Source organism: Macaca fascicularis, chromosome 1 (assembly GCF_037993035.2).
Source record: "Macaca fascicularis isolate 582-1 chromosome 1, T2T-MFA8v1.1".
Taxonomy (NCBI): domain Eukaryota; kingdom Metazoa; phylum Chordata; class Mammalia; order Primates; family Cercopithecidae; genus Macaca; species Macaca fascicularis.
The window spans coordinates 113,556,304-113,573,724 of record NC_088375.1 but is presented as its reverse complement, the minus strand read 5'-3'; the positions used below and the strand labels follow the sequence as shown (position 1 = coordinate 113,573,724).

Sequence of the window (17,421 nt, the reverse complement as noted above, 5' to 3'; positions counted from 1 at the left end):
ATCAACAGGATTAATCATCTATCAGATGTATCTGTATCCATAAAGAAGTTACCCACACCTATGGTTACCTACATCCCTGGCAGTAGGAAACTTCTTCCTAAGAAGTTAATTTTATTTTCAAATGTCTATGCCTGTTCTTTATTTTGTTGAGATAGATAGATAGATAAGATAGATAAGACAGAAAATTTGTTGTTGAGACAGGATCTCACTCTGTCACCCAGGCTGGGGTATAATAGTGCAATCACAGCTCCCTGCAACCTTGACCTCCTGAGCTCAAGCGTCCTTGCACGTCAGCCTCTGGAGCAGCTGGGACTACAGGCATGCACCACACATACCTGGCTAATGTCTTCTTTTTTTTTTTTTGTAGAGACGGAGCCTCCCTGTGTTGCCCAGGCTGATGAACTAATTTCTAACACACACATAGTGTAGGGAATGTGAAAGGCTATCACAGAGTAGAAGAAAAAGTTATTTTGAGGGTTAGCAGGTAGATTGTCCCAAGCAGTCACACTAGAATCTGTGGACTGAAGCCACATTTGCCAGCTCCAGGCTTCTAACACATCTGAAACTACGTAGAACAGCTAACCCAATGCCTGGCATATGATAAGCATACAGTAAATGAGTACCTTCCTCTTCTCCATGGTTCCTTAAAACTGGCAACGCTAAATTGTCTCTCTCAGTATCATGGATATAATTTGTCCCAGCAGCTTTAATTCATTTAAAGCAGTTAAATGTTGTTTTATAATATCTTCAGTTTGGTCTCACCAATGTGTTTTCTAATTCTTTAAACACTTGAGTGCCAAACAGTTGCCAGCCACCATACTAAACACAACATACAAAGATAAGTAAGACACCATTTCTGCCTTCAGACCAGTCACCATCATTTACTAAGCACCTGTTTTGTGCTAAGTACTGGCGTAAGCCTTGGAGTTGTAAAGATTAATAAATTTTGAGCATACAGTCTAGTAGGAGGAGACAAATAAGTACATAAGTACCAGGAAGTATTGGAGGTGCTACAGTAGAAGAGTAACTCCGTACGGAGAGGCCAGAAAGGGAAAAGGGTCAGGCAGGAAAGGGAACACAGAGAAAGTGACAATGTATAGTTTGAAAGATGAGGATGTTTTATTTGCAAACTATCTTAACAAGGGATTAATAACCAGAATACACAAGGAGCTCAAGCAATAGCAAAAAGAACAAATAATCCAACTTTAAAATAGCCAAAAGATCTGAATAGGTAGTTTTCAAAAGAAGATACACAAATGGCCAACAGATATATCAAAAAATGTTCAACATCACTAATCAGAGAAATGGAAATCAAAATCACACAGATATCATCTCACCCCAATTAGTTACTTTTACCGAAAAGAAAGAATGAATGCTAGTGAGGATGTGGAAAAAGGAAAGCCCTGCCTGGTACACTATTGGGAATGTAAATTGGTACAGCCACCATGGAAGACTACAGAGGTTCCTCAAAAAACTAAAAATAGATCTGTATGCTCCAGCAGTTCCACTACTGGGTATGTATATATATCTCTCTCTCCAACAGGAAAGAAATCAATATATCAAAAAGATACCTGCACTCCCATGTTTATTGCAGCACTATTCACGATAGCCAAAACATGGAATCAACCTAAGTGCCCATCAATAGATGAAAGGCTAAAGAAAATGTATATATTATTCAGCCGGAAGAATGAATGAAATCCTGTCATTAGCAGCAACATGGATGGAATTAGAGGTCACTATGTTAAGTAAAATAAACCAAGCACAGAAACAAATATTGCATGTTCTCTCTCACATGGGAGCTAAAAAAGTGGATCTCAAGAAAATAGAGAATAGATTGGTATTACCAGAAGCTAGGAAGGATGGGGAGGATGAAGAGAGGTTGATTAGTGGGCACAGATTAATACAGTTTGAAGAAATAAGACCTAGTGTTGGATAGATCAGCAGGGTAGCATAGTTATTAATTTACTGTACATTTCAAAACAGCTAAAAGAATAATTTTGATGGTGGCTCAATCCTATAATCCCAACACACTGGGAGGATCAGTTGAAGCCAGGAGTTCAAGAACAGCCTGGGCAACAGTGAGATTTCATCTTTACAAAAAATTAAAAAATTAGCCAGGTGTGGTAGTGCGCACCTGTAATCCCAGCTACTCAGGAGGCTGAGGCAGGAGAATCGCTTGAACCAGGGAGGTGGAGGTTGCAGTGAGCCGAGATCGCGCCACTGCACTCCAGCCTGGGTGACAGAGCAAGACTCCGTCTCAGAAAAAGAAAAAAAGCCAGGCGTTGTGGTGGACGCCCTGTAATCCCAGCTACTTGGGAAGCTAAAGCACGAGAATGGCTTCAACCTGGGAGATGGAGGTTGCAGTGAGCTGGGATCACGCCAGTGCACTCCAGTCTGGGTGGTGCGAGACTCTCAAAACGAAACATCACTCTGGCAGCACTGTAGAGGATGAACTGGTAGGGGCAAGACTATTTGGAGACTTGCAATAATATCTCAGGCAAAATATGAGGAAGGCTTAAACTAGGGCAATGAATGAAGGCTGGAGAGAACATGAGTTTGAGGAAGTTTAAGGAGATAGCATCTGCATACTTGGTTGCCATTTGGGTGAAGTGAAAGAAGAAGTGGTCTCGAAAATGTTATGTGGCGTGTTTCGCTTGGAGATAATGAATTCAAAGTGATGCCTGCTGTAACAGGTGTGCACAGTGCTGTAGAGGGTGCTTACAGTTCAGCTTAGGGCTGGTAGGAAGTAACATGTGAGTCCTGAAGTCAGTCGGTCTGGGGGTCATTGTCCTAAACAGAGAAGATAGGAAGGAAATAGGAGCTGAGCTTTTAGAGGTATTCTTTGTGGTTTAATATTATACCCATGGGTCATCCTCAAAAGATGTGCCCGGATTTCCCGGGGACTTTCAGAAACCCCGCTACCTTCCGACCCCGCGGAACGCTCCAAGAGGAAGCGTCGCTAGGCCACCAGAGGGCGCCAGGCGGGCCGCAGCGACCCCAGAGTCGCGTTATGGCCGCGGCGCGGGTACAGCTGCTCCTGTCCGGGCGTCCGGAGTCGGTGAGCTTCGCACGGAGTGTGTGTGGCCTCCTGGGAGCCGGGCCAGGGCTCGGGCCGTGGCCCATTCACTGCGGCTTGAAGCGAGGACGGCTTGTCCTCTCGAGCAGGCCCTTCCCAGGCGCCTCCGCTAGGCTTCCGCTCCAGGTCAGCAGAAAGGGGCCTCAGAGCGGGGGTGGGGGCAGTGAAGGGCCGAAGACGGGGACTGAAATCGGGTGGGAACTGGCGGCGAGGACCCCGCCTCCAACGCGCGGGGTAGCCCCATTTTTGAAAGTCACGCCCACCCAGTGCCGCCCCACTTCTGAAGCCTTAACCCAGCTGGCTTCCTTCTGCCAGCGACCCCCTTTCTGCCCTTTTGCGGCCCTGGACGGGCGGCCCAGGGTTCCTGGGGCTGAGCTGCCCACAGATCGAGGTGTGGACCTGGGTGTGGCCGTCATTCTGCAGTCCAGCGACAAGACTGTCTTGCTGACCAGAAGGGCACGCACCCTCAGCGTTTCCCCCAACCTCTGGGTACCCCCGGGTGAGTATTCTGGGGACGAGGCCCCACGTACAGAAATTTGCCCTTTCCCCGCAACAGTGTTTTCCCCAGTCTCAAAAGGATAAAGTGGGCCCCAAAATGTGGCATCTTCATAGCCACAAGTGACTGCAACTCCCTGTGTCCACTGGAGGGGAGAGAAATGTCAACAGTGAGTGGGCGGTCCCTGGTCAAGACCACCACCATTCACCTGTTGGCCCCGCTGTTGTTGCAGGTGGGCACGTGGAACTTGAGGAGGAGGTAACCAGTCAGCTGATCCAACCTGAGCCAAAAGACCCATGCCTAGGACCACCTTGGGTGTGGGCTGAGGGAGGGGCAAGCAGGAGGACTTGGAGGAATCAGGCACTGGCCAATCTGATGTGTCCTCTCTGACTCCCAGCTGCTGGATGGAGGGCTTCGAGAACTTTGGGAAGAGTGTGGACTACACCTGCCCCAGGGCCAGTTCTCTTGGGTCCCTCTGGGTTTATGGGAGGTGAGACAAGGAGCTGGGAGAAGCCCCTTCATATTTAACCAACAGACCTCAACACCTACCCACCAAAGTCCATAGATCAGCCCCTACCTGCCTTGGCTACAAGGGAAACAATAGCACATAAGTGGGCTGGAGTCCCCAAATCCATAACCCTCACCCATGTCCCTGCTGTGTCATCTATACCATCCATGCCCTCAGCTTTTGGCCACCATTTTGTTTCACCCTAAAGCTGTATTAACAAAGTCTCAAAAAGTGACAGAAAGGGCCGGGTGTGGTGGCTCATGCCAATGATCCCAGCACTTTGGGAGGCCGAGGTGGGCGGATCATGTGAGGTCAGAAGTTCGAGACCAGCCTGGACAACATGGCAAAACCGCGTCTCTACTAAAAATACAAAAATTAGCTGGGCGTGGTGGCAGGCACCTGTAATCCCAGCTACTCTGGAGGCTGAGGCTGGAGAATCGCTTGAACCCAAGAGGCAGAGGTTGCAGTGAGCCAAGTGGTGGTGTGCACCACTGCACACCAGCCTGGGTGACAAGAGCGAAACTCCATCTGAAAAAAGAAAAAAAGTGACAGAAAGTTCTCACTTTTGCTGTTTTCTTTTCCTAGTCTGCCTACCCTCCTAGGCTGAGCTGGGGTTTACCCAAGTACCATCACATTGTTCTGTATCTACTCGTGATCTCCCAGGAATCACAGCAGCAGCTGCAGGTAGGGCTGGCAGTGAGGGAAGGAAACAGGGCTCAGGGGAGCCCAAGCAACCTGGTTCTGCCTGTGATTGGAAGCTGGGCGGCAGGGGTGGGGGGAAGGGGGCGGTGGTCAGAAATAACCAAGAATGTGCAATACCCTTTCCCGTTGCGCCTGCCTTTCTCCTTGAAAAGTGCAGGTAGGTTATGCCGGGCGCGGTGGCTCACGCCTGTAATCCCAGCACTTTGGGAGGCCGAGGCGGGCGGATCACAAGGTCAGGAGATCGAGACCACGGTGAAACCCCGTCTCTACTAAAAATACAAAAAATTAGCCGGGCGCGGTTGTGGGCGCCTGTATTCCCAGCTACTCGGGAGGCTGAGGCAGGAGAATGGCGTGAACCCGGGAGGCGGAGCTTGCAGTGAGCCGAGATCGCGCCACTGCACTCCAGCCTGGGCGACAGAGCGAGACTCCGTCTCAAAAAAAAAAAAAAAAAAAAAAGAAAAGTGCAGGTAGGTTTTGATCACGAACAGGCATCCCAGGGAGAGGCAATGACTGAGGGGTCACCATGTCTGACCCCAGGCCCGGATCCAACCAAACCCAAGTGAGGTGAGCGCCCTTATGTGGCTGACACCAGATGTAGCTGCTGCAGTGGCTGCCACAGAGGATGGGACAGAGACACCCAGACTTCTCCCCCAGGACCTACCACCCTCTGTCCTGTAAGTAAGAGCTTCTCCCTCAGCCTCTAATACACCAGCATATTCATGTTGAGAAGTACAGCGTCTATCCTCTCCTCAGGATGGAATTTGGTGGTGTGGGGAGATTTAAAGAGAGTGGGTCAGGTGATAATTAAGAAGGTCCATGAGATCTAAGACACTGACCATCAAACCCCAAGGATTCGTGCTCTAACTGGCTAGCATTGAAGGTCTAAGTGTCAGTTCTAACAGAGGGGTAAGTCATTTAACCCTCCTTGAACCTGTTTCCTTTCTGCAAAAGAGATCAACACCCACCACCTCCTGTGGTAGTTGGGAGGATTCGGGGACCTCACATACATGTAAGTTCTTTGTAAGCTACAAGGCACAGCCCCAACAGGAGTTGTCACTATGCAGTGCACTGGAACTAGAAGAGGATGGAAGAGCCCGACCTCTGGTCCTGCCCATGTCCACCCTGCTGCGGATGATCCCAACCATGGCAGAGGGCAAAGAGAGAGTCAGCACTGGAACCAAGTTTGCCCTCAGGCTCTGGCTGCAACATCTGGGCAGGGAAAAGTGAAAAGGGACTGGAGAGCTCCACAGCACTGGGCTGGAATGGTCTGGTTTTACAGGCATGGGGGAAAGGAAGGAAGGACAACCTCTCTGGGAATTCCTCCATGGAACACCCCCACCGTGTAAAAGTGCAGCTCACCTGGACCCAGGGCCAGCAAAGGAAGAATGGAACATGGACCCTCTTCCCCCAAACCAGGGCTCTGGAAAGTGAAGTGTAACATCCCCTCCCTAGCCCATCTCCGTGACACTCACAGAACATTCACAACCTTTATTATGGGTGAGAGCTTCACTACAACTTTAGGAATAAAAAGTAAAATTACAACACAGGTCTCAGGCCTTGGACGAGCCTGAAAAAGAGGACTGGGAAGGAGGGCACAGGGTCCTCCCACCTCCCTGGAAAGGTGCAGAATGAGCCAGGCCTAACCACAGGGCCATGAGCCTCTAGAAGCTTAGGGCGGAATAAGAAACACTGTGAACTTAAATATATAAATAGAGAGAGACCCAAGCAATAGGCCGGGCCTGACTCCCAAACCACTGGGGGATCATGGCTAAGGCCTTACATCCTCCTCTGTCATACTGGAGTAGGAGGCAGGGGAAGTCATCTTTGGAGTATTTTGGTTTTTCTTATTTATGTACAAAAAAATCCACATCCACAATCCAAAATAAAGTTCTCTGTCCATCTCTGAAACTGCCTGTCTCAGTTTTTCCACCTGTCTGTGTGGCCAAAGGGAAGGGAATGGAATGGACATGAAGAGACAATGGATGTGAAGAAGAAATAGAGCCATGGGTTTGGGGGATAAGAAGAGAGAGCATTTGGGGTTCAAGAGAGGTGCCCCTTTCCCAAGAGGCTCTAGACACAGTTGAGGCTGAGGGTTCAGCCCTTCTCCCAGCTCACATCCCATCCCATTTACCTCCCACTGCCTAGGTTAACATACCCAAAGGAATGTGCCACCATCTAAAGAACATTTCCAAAAACAAACCCCAATGTCCTTAAAAAGAGGTTAAATATTAACCCTTTGGGTGCTGGCCTTGTCAGGCAGAGATGAGGCCAAAAGTAGGCATCTGTGAAGGTCTGTCTGGCCCTTGGCCAGAGCCAGCAGAGGGATCAGAGTAGCTGGGGTTGGGACTCCACAGCATACTTGCTCAGTGTTGGGGGACAGTGAAGTTTCCATACTCCAAGGAACTCAGTCCAGGGAAATGATGTCTGACCGACAGCCAGTCAAAGAAGGACCTGAGGGTAGGGGTCCTCCATGCCCCTCCCTCAAGGCTCCCCCAGGGGCCACAATGCTGCTGACACGGCCAGGAGGGGGCGCCGGAGTGGCACTGCGGTGGGAGCTCCCCAACGTGGGGGCCAGTGGGCCCAGAAAGTGAGAAGGGGTCCCTCGGTACTGGAAGAAGTGGCCAAGGGCATCCTGCTCATCTAGTGAGGTGATGACGGAGGGGCCATAGTGCTAGGAATAATCAAGGACATAGTTTAAGATCTCATCCTGACTTCCCCACCTCCCAGTCACTCATCTCAGAAATGCCGTATGGGGGCAATCAACCCCTGTGGATCCCAGGGTATTCTCTGAGAAAAGGGAGAGCCTCTCTCTCTTTCCCCTACTTCCCCACACCCTTCCCCTTTCCCTGCCTTGAGAGCTCCTCCAACTTGCTAGGTTCTTGGCGTTGTGGGTGTCTGAAATGTGTGGAATGTCCGGTTAGGGCAGGCATGGTGCTCTAAGTGCACACGGGGGTGGGGGTGAGTAGGCCGGGGCAGAATAGTAACAGGGGATCTACGAAGGAGGCCTAAGTAGGAATCTCAGGAACTACCAGTGGGGCTGAGGAGGGTAATAAGCTACCTACACCCCACTGCCCTCACAGAAAAGCAGATTTACATCCCCAGAGATCATAAGAGAGGGAGGGGTCCCATCAGTGCCTAAAGGACGCTTCAGAGATCTGAGACCTTCTGAAGAAAGAACCACTTACCTGACTCTCTGTCTGAAGAAATGAAAATAAATCTAAACCTGGCAAGAAAAGAAAAATCAAAATCAACCTCCTATCTGACCCCTTTACCACCAAAAGACAAAGCACTTTGGACTGTGGCCCCTTGCAGGAGAAGCAGGAAGCTTTGAGAAGGAACAAGGGTTCTGATGTAGCTCTGGGGAGGGTGTGGCAGTGCAGGGTCCATCTTATGATCCATGTCATACCTTGGATATCGGCTCCCAGTGGGAAGGCAGGTGGGTACTCATGTAGTGGGAGACTGGACAGGAAATCCCCACCCAACGCACCCATGGCAGGGCTCCTTAGCACCGAGGATGGCTGGTGGCCAGACGTCAGGACTCTGTGGGTAGAGAAGAGCTGAGGCAGCCAGCAAACCACAGATGCCCTCACCCAGCTCAGGTCCCCAGGTTCCCTCTCTGTCCCCTCCACATTTCTCTTGCCCCAGGTTTTGTCCAATGATCAGAAAGCATCCCTGACTTCTTCCCCTGTCCTTTTTGCCATAGATTCAGCCTATTTTCTCATACCCTTTGCTTCCAGGTAGGGCCGGGATGGCAGCTGAGGTGACAGAACAGTGCTTCTTGGTAGGGGGCAGATCCTCCTCATCTGATGAGCTTTCTATTGTCAAGTCAATAACTTCGACCTTCTTCTTATTCTCTGATGGATTTCCCTCCTGGACTGGGCTGTACTGGAGGCCTGCGGATATTACGAAGACTATGTCTCAGAGAAGAGGCCATCCAAGATTTAGCTTAGCTGGGGGACCGGGGGTCACTCACCATCCAGCCCATACCCTGGCGGGGGGCAAACCTCAGATGCCTCCTTCTTGGGTTTCATTGGGCACCAGGATCCATCTTCCATGAATTGGATCTCATCACAATCTGAACAGGAACTAAGAATCTCCATAAATAAACTGGGGGAGGAGAGAGATGAAAATTCATGGGGCTGGGAGATGAGCGGAACAGTAGCCAGAGAGTTCTATAACTCGCCTTCCTGTACCTCAGTTTCCTCATCTGTAAAATAAGGACATTATCCATCCTACTGGACCTCTCTGAGTTGTTGGAATCAAGTAACAGAAGGTATGTAAAAGAGCTTTGCAAACTAAGTAACAGGTTTTAAAATAAATACAATCTGAGGCCGGGTGAAGTGGCTCACGCCTGTAATCCCAGCACTTTGGGCGGTAGAGACAGGGGAATCACTTGAGGCTTGGAGTTTAAGACCAGCCTGGCCAACATGGTGAAACCTCATCTCTACTAAAAATACAAAAATTAGCCAGGTGTGGTGACACATGCCTATAATCCCAGCTACTTGGGAGGCTGAGGCACGAGAATCGCTTGAACCCGGGAGGCAGAGGTTGCAGTGAGGCTAGATCACACCACTGTTCTCCACCTTGGGCAACAGAGCAAGGCTCTGCCTCAAAAAAAAAAAAAAAAGGCCGGCGCTGTGGCTCACACCTGTAATCACACTTTCAAAGGTCGAGGCGGGTGGATCACCTGAGGTCAGGAGTTCGAGACCAGCCTGGCCAACATGGTGAAACCTCATCTCTACCAAAAATACAAAATTAGCCGGATGTGGCAGCACATGCCTGTAATCCCAGCTACTTGGGAGGCTGAGGCAGGAGAATTGCTTGAACCCAGAAGGCAGAGGTTGCAGTGAGTCGAGATCATAAGACTGTGCCATACCACTCCAGCCTGGGCCAGGCATGGTAGCTCATGCCTGCAATCCCAGCACTTTGGGAGGCCAAGGTGGGAAGATCACTTGGGGCCAGGAGGTCGAGGCTGCAGTGAGCTATGATTGTGCTACTATACTCCAGTCTGGGCAACAGAATAAGACCCTGTCTCAAAAACAGACAAATAAACAAACACAAAAAAAACCGTCGGGGGGGACTGGGAACAAGAACCATAATGTAGATTCCGAAAAGGGGTTAAGACTAGCAAGATCAAAAGATCAGAACTTCTAGGCCCTCAAAAGAACCTTACTGCAATGCTCAGTGGGAAGTCAGAGAGTTGTTATAGGTGATATACTATGACAGTTCAGTACCAGCTCTGCCACTTAACAATGTAACCTTGAGCAAGATTCAATCTCTCTCGGCCTCAGTTTCCTCATGTGTAATGATACTACCTATCTCATAGGGTTATTGTTTTCTTTTTTTTTTTTTTTCTGGGTGAGTGTCACTAGCCAATCATAGGATTATTTCTTTTTTTGAGACAGGGTCTCAATCTGTTGCCCAGGCTGGGGTGCAGTAATGCAGTCATAGCTCACTACAGCCTCAAACTCCTGGGTTCAAACCTTCCTCCCCACTCAGCCTCCTGAGCAGCTAAGACTACAGTCATGAGCTATCATACCATGCCTGGCTAACTTTCTTAATTTTTTATAGAGAGAGGGTCTTACTCTGTTGCCCAGGCTGGTCTCAGACTCCTAGCCTCAAATGATCTTTCCATGTCGGCCTTCCAGTGTTGGAATTACAGATGTGAGCCACTGCACCCAGTCCATAAGCTTATTGTGAGGTTTCAATGAGATAACTCATTAAAAGTACTCAGCAAGATGCCTTGTATATACTAAGTTCTTAATATTGCCCTCCCACTCCACATACACGCACATACACACTCACACACAAATTGGCAAAAGGGATAGATAAGGTGAGAACTGGGGTTCATGTGAGGAGAAGTAAGCCATATAAATTAAAAACCCTAAAGGAGGTGGTGGCTAAAAAAGAAATATAGACTGGGTATGGTGTCTCACGCCTGTAATCCCAGCACTTTGGGAGGCCGAGGTGGGTGGATCACCTGAGGTCAGGAGTTCAAGACCAGCCTGCCCAACATGGTGAAACCCCGTCTCTACTAAAGATACAAAAATTAGCCAGGCGTGGTGGCACAGACCTGTAATCCCAGCTACTCAAGAGGCTGAGGCAGGAGAATCGCCTGAACCCAGGAGGTGGAGGTTGCAGTGAGCCAAGATTGCACCACTGCACTCCAGCCTGGGCAACAAAGTAAGACTCCATCTCAAAAAAAAAGAAAAAGAAAAAGAAATAACAAAGAAAAGAGGGTCCTAGCAGATGTCCTAGGTTAAGAGGAAGCAAAATGGCCCTACCCATCAATGATAAGAGATTCATAGGGAGCCTTCTTGTCACACACAGGACATGTCCACGTAGGCTTCTTCTCATTCATCTGGAGATAAAGGGCAGCATCGAAGCTCTGCAGGTGGGCGCAGGTGAGGGCACGACAAGGGACAGTGAGGCGCATCTTCCCTAGCTGAGGAGAAGCAATTTCTCTTGTCAGAGGCTCCAGTCTGGTTTCATCCCAGAAAACTTCACTCCAGTATTCCTAGGAACCCTCATCAAAGTCCACAGGCTAAACCCAACTCCCTTCCCACCCTGTTCCCTTCTCCCCTTTTACCCACCGGGCACATGAGTGACACCCGGAGACTCGTAGTGGCCACCTCACTGTCAGGGTCAGCAGTCAATTTCTCCTTGACTGAAACAAAAGTGAGGCCAGAGCCATGGGGTCAGCAAGGCTGGAGGCAGCCCAGGAGCTGGTAAGGCCAGGAACAGATGGCTCTGGCTGAGAGGGTGCTGGGTGGAGCGTCTTTGGGGGCCAGTGGGACGTCACATGGAGTGGTCTGGGATATGGATGATAAAGGCTGGGTGTGGGGGATTTTCCCATCCCTGAAGATGCTTAAACATAGCTGGGTGACACTCTGGCTATGTTAGAGATGATGTGGAGGAGTTGAAGCATCATGTGAGGGTTAGATTAGAGGATCCCTAAGATTCTTTCCAGTCCAGAGAGCCCATATTCTAGCACAGCTGGAGTTAGGGACTGTGAGGTGCAAAGCAGATACATAAATGGAAATGCAAGGGTGTCACTCACTGCCTGGGAGTGGTCCAACTTCAACTATAAAGACTGGAAGACTGGTCGGGGTAGAGGGGGAGGGATGTGGTTCATGTGAGAAGGAAGTAAGTTGTCAAAAAAGAGGTACGGGTTTAATTATGAAGACTGGAGGGCCAGGAAGACATGGATCCAGATCAGGTGGGGAAGAGAGGAAAGACGTTACTCACTCAGTGCCCGCGAGTGGTCTGGGTTCCGGATTCCCTTTGCTCTAAGTTTTTGTAGAAGGGTTCCTGCAGTCAACTGCCTCACCAGGTACACAGACAAGGAGTAATTCTACTTGGAGGTAGGGGGTAGACAATTAGCCTCTGCTTCTCATACCACCACTGCCCACTTTTGTTCCATGAGGACCAGAGACAGACCCATAAAGAGAAAAGTGCTTCCCCAACCCAGGACACTGGATGGTTCCCCTTCACCCTCAGCAGGCTCTTCCCGGCACCCTGCTTTAGCTGGGCTCACCCGTCCGAACTCAGATGACCAATTGACCACAATGGTGTTGGGAACAGTGGCTGAGAGTCGAGCCAGAGGTGTGATGTTGATGGGGCGGCTGGGCCTCTTGGGCTCAGCCCCATTCTTGGTTGGGGGAAGGTAACCCTGGAGAAGGGAGGGACCGGTCAGTGGAGAAGTGGCTCTGGGAAGGGGCTCTGCTCTTTCAACAAAGGATATCTTGTCTCGGGTTATTCACTCCCTGGAGGGAAGGCCAACTCCCTCACTCACTGACCAAGGGGACGGAGGCCCATTCAGTGGCTCACAAAACTGGAGCACTGTCTCGGGCTGTGTGTGGGGTTCACTCCTGGGGAGAAAAAAGGAACGCACTCACTGAGTCCCTGAGGAGGAGGAATAAGGATGCCTCACCTTTTCCAACTCTCAGCTCTGGGGTCATGACTTATAAGTCTTTCTGGCCAGGTGCGGTGGCTCACGCCTGTAATCCCAGCACTTTAGGAAGCCGAGGTGGGCAGATCACCTAAGGTCAGGAGTTCGAGACCAGCCTGGCTAACATGGTAAAACCCTGTCTCTAATAAAAATACAAAAATTAGCTGGGCAGGGTGGTGGGCACCTGTAATCCCAGCTACTTGGGAGGCTGAGGCAAGAGAATCGCTTGAACTCGGGAGGCAGCGGTTGCAGTGAGCCGAGATCCCGCCACTGCACTCCAGCCTGGGTGACAGAGCAAGGACTCTGTTTCAAAAAAAAAAAAAAAAAAGAAGTCTTTCTTAAATCTCGGGTTGAACTAATGTCCTCCTCCGAGTTCTGACAGAACCTTTGTTCAGCCCTATCTTAATACTCTTGAGATGATATTGATTCAGTCAGTAAACTGAGCACCTACTATGTACCACGCACTGTGCTAGGCATACCTCTTTCAGAACAGGTTTGTAGTTAATATTTATGAACTGAAACGGTAAGGGATAACTGACAGAAGAAGGGGAGAGCATTTACCGGCAGGGGGCACAGTTTCCCATTGACCTTGACAAAGAGGTTGGGGGGAAAATAATCTTCCTGGGGGCAGCTGGTCTCACAGAGACAGAACCTGGTAAGAGATGAGAAAGGAAGAAAGACTGGGAAGAAATTTCTTTAGCTGAAGCTGGCAGAGAGACAGGGAACCCCAGAAAATCAGTCATAGATGTCTGGAGCCCTCAGCATCCAACAAAAGTCCCAGGGCTGCAGTAGACAGTGGCAGAGCCGGGACATCTTGTAAGGGGATCTGTCATACTCCCACTTCACTCCTACCCCTAATGCGCACCCAGCACAGGGAGGATGAACTCACCTTAGCTGCACCTGTATGGTATAATCACATTTGGCTCCTGGCAGAACCTCTCTGTAACAACGAGGGAGACGAAGAGATATCAGCGTGTAGCCCCCAGAGGGCAGGGGTGAACGCACAGAGAGGCTGAAAGTTAGATGTCCGGAGGATAGAGCAGAGACACACAAAAGAACGAGAGACAAGTAGGTACAAGAGGATGGATAGGGAAAAGCGCAGGGCAGAAGAGAAGAAAGTCAGAAAGCAGAGTCCAGGGGTAACCCCCCAGGGATGAGGGAGGAAGACTGGAAGAGATGTACCTGGATGTAAGAATCTGCTGCACTTGCTGGGGTGTGAGGGCAAAGGTAAAGTGCGCTTCCTCAAACCGCTGGCTAGAAGTGGATGCTGAGGATACAAAGGGGCAGTTATTCCAAGCCCATGCACAGGCAGCCACAGAAATCACCCCCATCCCAGGTCACTGATCCCATAGGACTAAAGCCTAAGAAATGTCTGGGGAACAGGTAGGGAGTCCAGAAGACTAAGGGACCACAAAGAGCCATACCAAGGGTGGTGGGCCGGATGAGCTCCCCGTAGACTTCATAGAAGGGCAATGGTTTCATGGTGACATCAGGGTGCACAGGCTGGGCCAGAGAGGGGTGCATGTCCACCTCACGCTTGGGGCCCAGCAGGGTGCCAGGGGCCAAGAGGGTTGGGGGAATGGGAGCTAGAGGACCAGGGGAGCCTACAGGAGAGGTGCCAGGAGGCAAAGAGAGAAGGGAGAGATCAGAGGGCCCCAGGGTCTTCCGGGGAAAGCGTCGTCGGTAAAGCTCTTTGATCTTCATCTGGACGCTAGGGGCACAGCTGGACTTCAGGAGGTGCAGGGCCTTGGCCAGGAGCTCGTGCTTCCGCCCACTCTTGTTCCGGCCAGCAAAGCCAAGAAGCACCTGGAGCTCAGACACCCGGAAACTCATCACCATGTGCTGTGGAGAAGAACAGAGAAGCTTGAGAATCCTCCGTTGCACAGGCCTGCCCTGCCAAGACATGGGCTGAGCTACCAGGTGGGCAGTGCCTTTTTCCCTCCAGCACTGATGGGAAAGATGATGCTTCGCAGCTAGTGGATTACTGCCAGGTAGTCAACCTATCCAAAGGGACATCTCAGTCCCACTTTAGCAACCATCAGGTCAGCATCATCACCACCCCCTGCCCACCCCAAGCTTGAGCAACACTGTCTGTCTCCCCAGGCCTGGAAGTGGCCAGAGTGGGGCAGGGAATGGCAGACAGCAAGCCACCCTCAGACACACCTCCAAGTCTATACAGCCTCCCGCCTCCAACCCTGCCTCTAGTCTGGACTCTCCTTTAAGCTGCTTATCTCCTCTCTTGCCCTTTCTCAGACACTCAAACTCATCCCAGCCTCCTGGGAAGAGGATAGGAGACAGGGAGAAGGAGGGAGAGACAAGAGGATTCAAGCCAGACAGCCCCACGGGGAAGAAAGGGGCCAGGTGGCTGGAGGATTGTGCCCTTCAGCCCACCCCTCCAAACCACCTTAATTCCTCAGCTATTTCCCCCAAGCCTCTGAAGCTTCTGTGGGCCGGGGTTTTCAGGTCAGGGTTCAATGCTCATTACTCCCCCAGATCCTTTCTTGGAATCATTAATATAACCGCCCCCTCCCCACAACTTAGTCCTATTTTTCTGGAAGGGAAACAGGACCAAAACTTAGGTTGAGGAGATTAACAGTGATTCACTGAGTCCAAGTATCCTGCCTGTTTACTCTATCTGCCAGGAACCATTATCTGGCGTCTCTCCTACATAGAGAAAATAATACTCCTGTACAACCTACAGCCCCCCTACACGGGTGGAAGAGGAGCGGGCAGAGCTCTAAACAGAGGCCCTGGGTGGATGAAGGAAAAGCCTCTGAGTCAGGGCACAGAATCGCAAATTTCCTGAAGGTAGCTGGGCCCAGTGGCTAGACCTCCAGACTGCCCAGGACCATAGCTCCATTTCAAAGGGCAGAAGAAAACCAGGAGGCATGGGGATGAACTCGGTGGTTTAAGGTTCTATGAGATGTCCTCAGACGTGGTCACCCTCCAAACTCTGTGTGGCAGAAGGAGGGGAGCGCTCTCCTTAGAGGGAGGACTCCCTTCTGTGAATCTCTAGGAGATCCTGTCATGGGCAGGGCTTGCTAGCCCTACACAATTCTTCTCACAGGAGGCTTTGTCTTGGACCCCTTTTGTGGAATGTGATGAGAAACTTGCTCCTCTTTCTCCCCATCTTTATCTTCTCTGTCCTGTCTTATTTTTTCCATTAGCTTTCCCTATAACTTCCCTCCTTTCTATCTCATAGTTTCACATGCCTCTGCCTCTGCCCAAACATCGCGATTCACTAAGGCAGGACCTTCCTCTGAGCCTCCAGGATGCTTCTGCCCCACCCCTCGAGGTATCAGCCCGCACAGCCCCGCCCCCTGCATCTCAGCCGCCTACTGGTATTTCCCAAAGCTCGGATCCCGAGAGTAGCCCCAAAGACCCTACCCTTTCAGCTGCCTTTCCCCCGGAGCCTCCCCTACATCTGCCCCGCGGTCCCATCCCTGCATCTGCCCCCTACTGTCGCATCTCTTGGCCTCGATCGACTCGCCCCCAGTGCCTCTAGAGCAGCTTTTCCCCCTGGCCCTACCCCAACAACTGCCCCTACTACTAAATCCGACTTCTACCCTTCGTCCCCGCCCCCTGCGCCTCAGCCCCCAACAGCTGCAATTCCCCTCGGCCCCACCCCTACATCTGCCCCGCAGCCCCGCCCCCGGAGCCCCGCCGCAGCCCCTTCCTCGCTCTCAGCCACTTCTTTCCCATCCTCAGCAGCCCGTGCCTGCCACGTCGTCGGCGCCCACCCGAGCCCCGGCACCCAGTCTCGGTCGCTTCCCGGACACGGCGTACCGCCGGAATCAGTCCAGATGGGGATGGGGGAGGGGGCCGGTACCTTTAATTCGCCCAGCTCCGCCATCTTGAGACATCGCAGGCGCCCTAGCCGGAGCCGGAGCTCAGGCCCAGGGACCGGCGCACAACTCTCCACCCCGGCGCCGGCCGCAAATGCCGCCTGCTCCGCCCCGTCCGGCCCCCTATACCTCCCCTTCCCGGCCCCGCCCGCCTGGCTTCGGACTAGCCCCAGCCTGAGCCCCTCCCTCCACAGCGGACCCAGCAGCTACACGTCTGCGGCGGGTTGGCAGGACGCGTAGCCCCGGAGGGAGTTTATGGCCCCCAAGATCGCGGGGTCCCCTAGGGCAACGAAGAGGAGGCGGGTCCGAAGTGCCTGGTGGAGGGGGGCTTTGCCACGGCAGAGTTGGGAGGGGACAAGCTTTTAGAGAGCCAAAGATACTTGAAAGATGGAGGGAAAGTATCGGGAACTGCTAGAGCTCAGAGAAATGGGGGAGGGGGTAGCGAAGTTGGAGCGCAAACCCTCATCTCCATCTCTACATAAGTTTAAGCAACTAAAATCGAGAGGTCTTCCAACTCGGGAAATGGGCGAGCGCTGATCCGTCTTAGGGAAGCCGTGGAGTCGGCATTCAGTTCAAGACAGCTATACTCAATTCACCCTCTCCTCCTCCCCCCCAACACCAACTACAATGCAGCTCGTGGTCCGATCGTAGGACTCAAACTCAGCAGCAAAAAAAGTTTGGTGCGGGGAGCGGGACTTACCAGCACAGTTGTGGGAAATGGAGAGAGGGTTCGGGAGGCTCAGAGGGCGGGCTGGAGAGGTGGGGGCATGGGGCTCGGCGCCGCTCCTGCTGTCCGCACGGCAGAAGTTCGGTCCAGCGGCCGGACGCGGCGGCCGCGGCTCC

At 51.5% G+C, this 17,421-nt stretch overlaps 3 protein-coding genes across 30 annotated transcripts in view; 2 read left to right on the top strand and 1 right to left on the bottom strand.

Moving 5' to 3' along the window:
* The window catches only part of POLR3C (RNA polymerase III subunit C), a 20,120-nt gene extending 18,828 nt beyond the window's left edge, over positions 1–1,292 (top strand). For both annotated transcript variants that reach the window (XR_012415812.1, XR_010582308.2), the window contains exon 16: positions 368–1,292. The gene's annotated coding sequence lies outside the window, so the exon portion shown is untranslated. The remainder of the gene's footprint in view (positions 1–367) is intronic.
* On the bottom strand, positions 1,099–17,421 carry PIAS3 (protein inhibitor of activated STAT 3). 6 transcript variants are annotated; one of them, XM_073997426.1, is made up of 14 exons: positions 17,279–17,421; positions 14,158–14,575; positions 13,916–14,000; positions 13,623–13,673; positions 13,295–13,385; positions 12,320–12,454; positions 12,031–12,136; positions 11,376–11,449; positions 11,067–11,227; positions 8,756–8,889; positions 8,507–8,675; positions 8,189–8,322; positions 7,968–8,005; positions 1,099–2,790 (listed from the first exon to the last, which is right to left on the bottom strand). In XM_073997426.1, exons 2-14 carry the CDS (start codon positions 14,570–14,572, stop codon positions 2,767–2,769), a joined length of 1,617 nt encoding a protein of 538 aa, XP_073853527.1. In that variant the 5' UTR covers positions 14,573–14,575; positions 17,279–17,421; the 3' UTR covers positions 1,099–2,766. The 6 variants fall into 6 exon arrangements, 4 of the variants coding, with proteins under 4 accessions (XP_073853527.1, XP_065388895.1, XP_065388892.1 ...); XM_065532823.2 differs by lacking the exon at positions 17,279–17,421 and adding an exon at positions 16,563–16,677; XR_012415810.1 differs by lacking the exon at positions 1,099–2,790 and adding an exon at positions 6,256–7,453 and having other exon boundaries at positions 8,787–8,889.
* NUDT17 (nudix hydrolase 17) lies at positions 3,000–6,690 on the top strand. Of its 22 annotated transcripts, none has more exons than XR_012415875.1 (7): positions 3,000–3,202; positions 3,392–3,575; positions 3,805–3,830; positions 3,970–4,062; positions 4,666–4,764; positions 5,271–5,456; positions 5,847–6,690. XR_012415875.1 is itself a non-coding variant. In XM_073997524.1 (7 exons), exons 1-7 carry the CDS (start codon positions 3,011–3,013, stop codon positions 6,007–6,009), a joined length of 894 nt encoding a protein of 297 aa, XP_073853625.1. In that variant the 5' UTR covers positions 3,000–3,010; the 3' UTR covers positions 6,010–6,690. The 22 variants fall into 22 exon arrangements, 7 of the variants coding, with proteins under 7 accessions (XP_073853625.1, XP_073853636.1, XP_065388972.1 ...); XR_012415871.1 differs by having other exon boundaries at positions 5,250–5,456; XR_012415876.1 differs by having other exon boundaries at positions 5,245–5,456.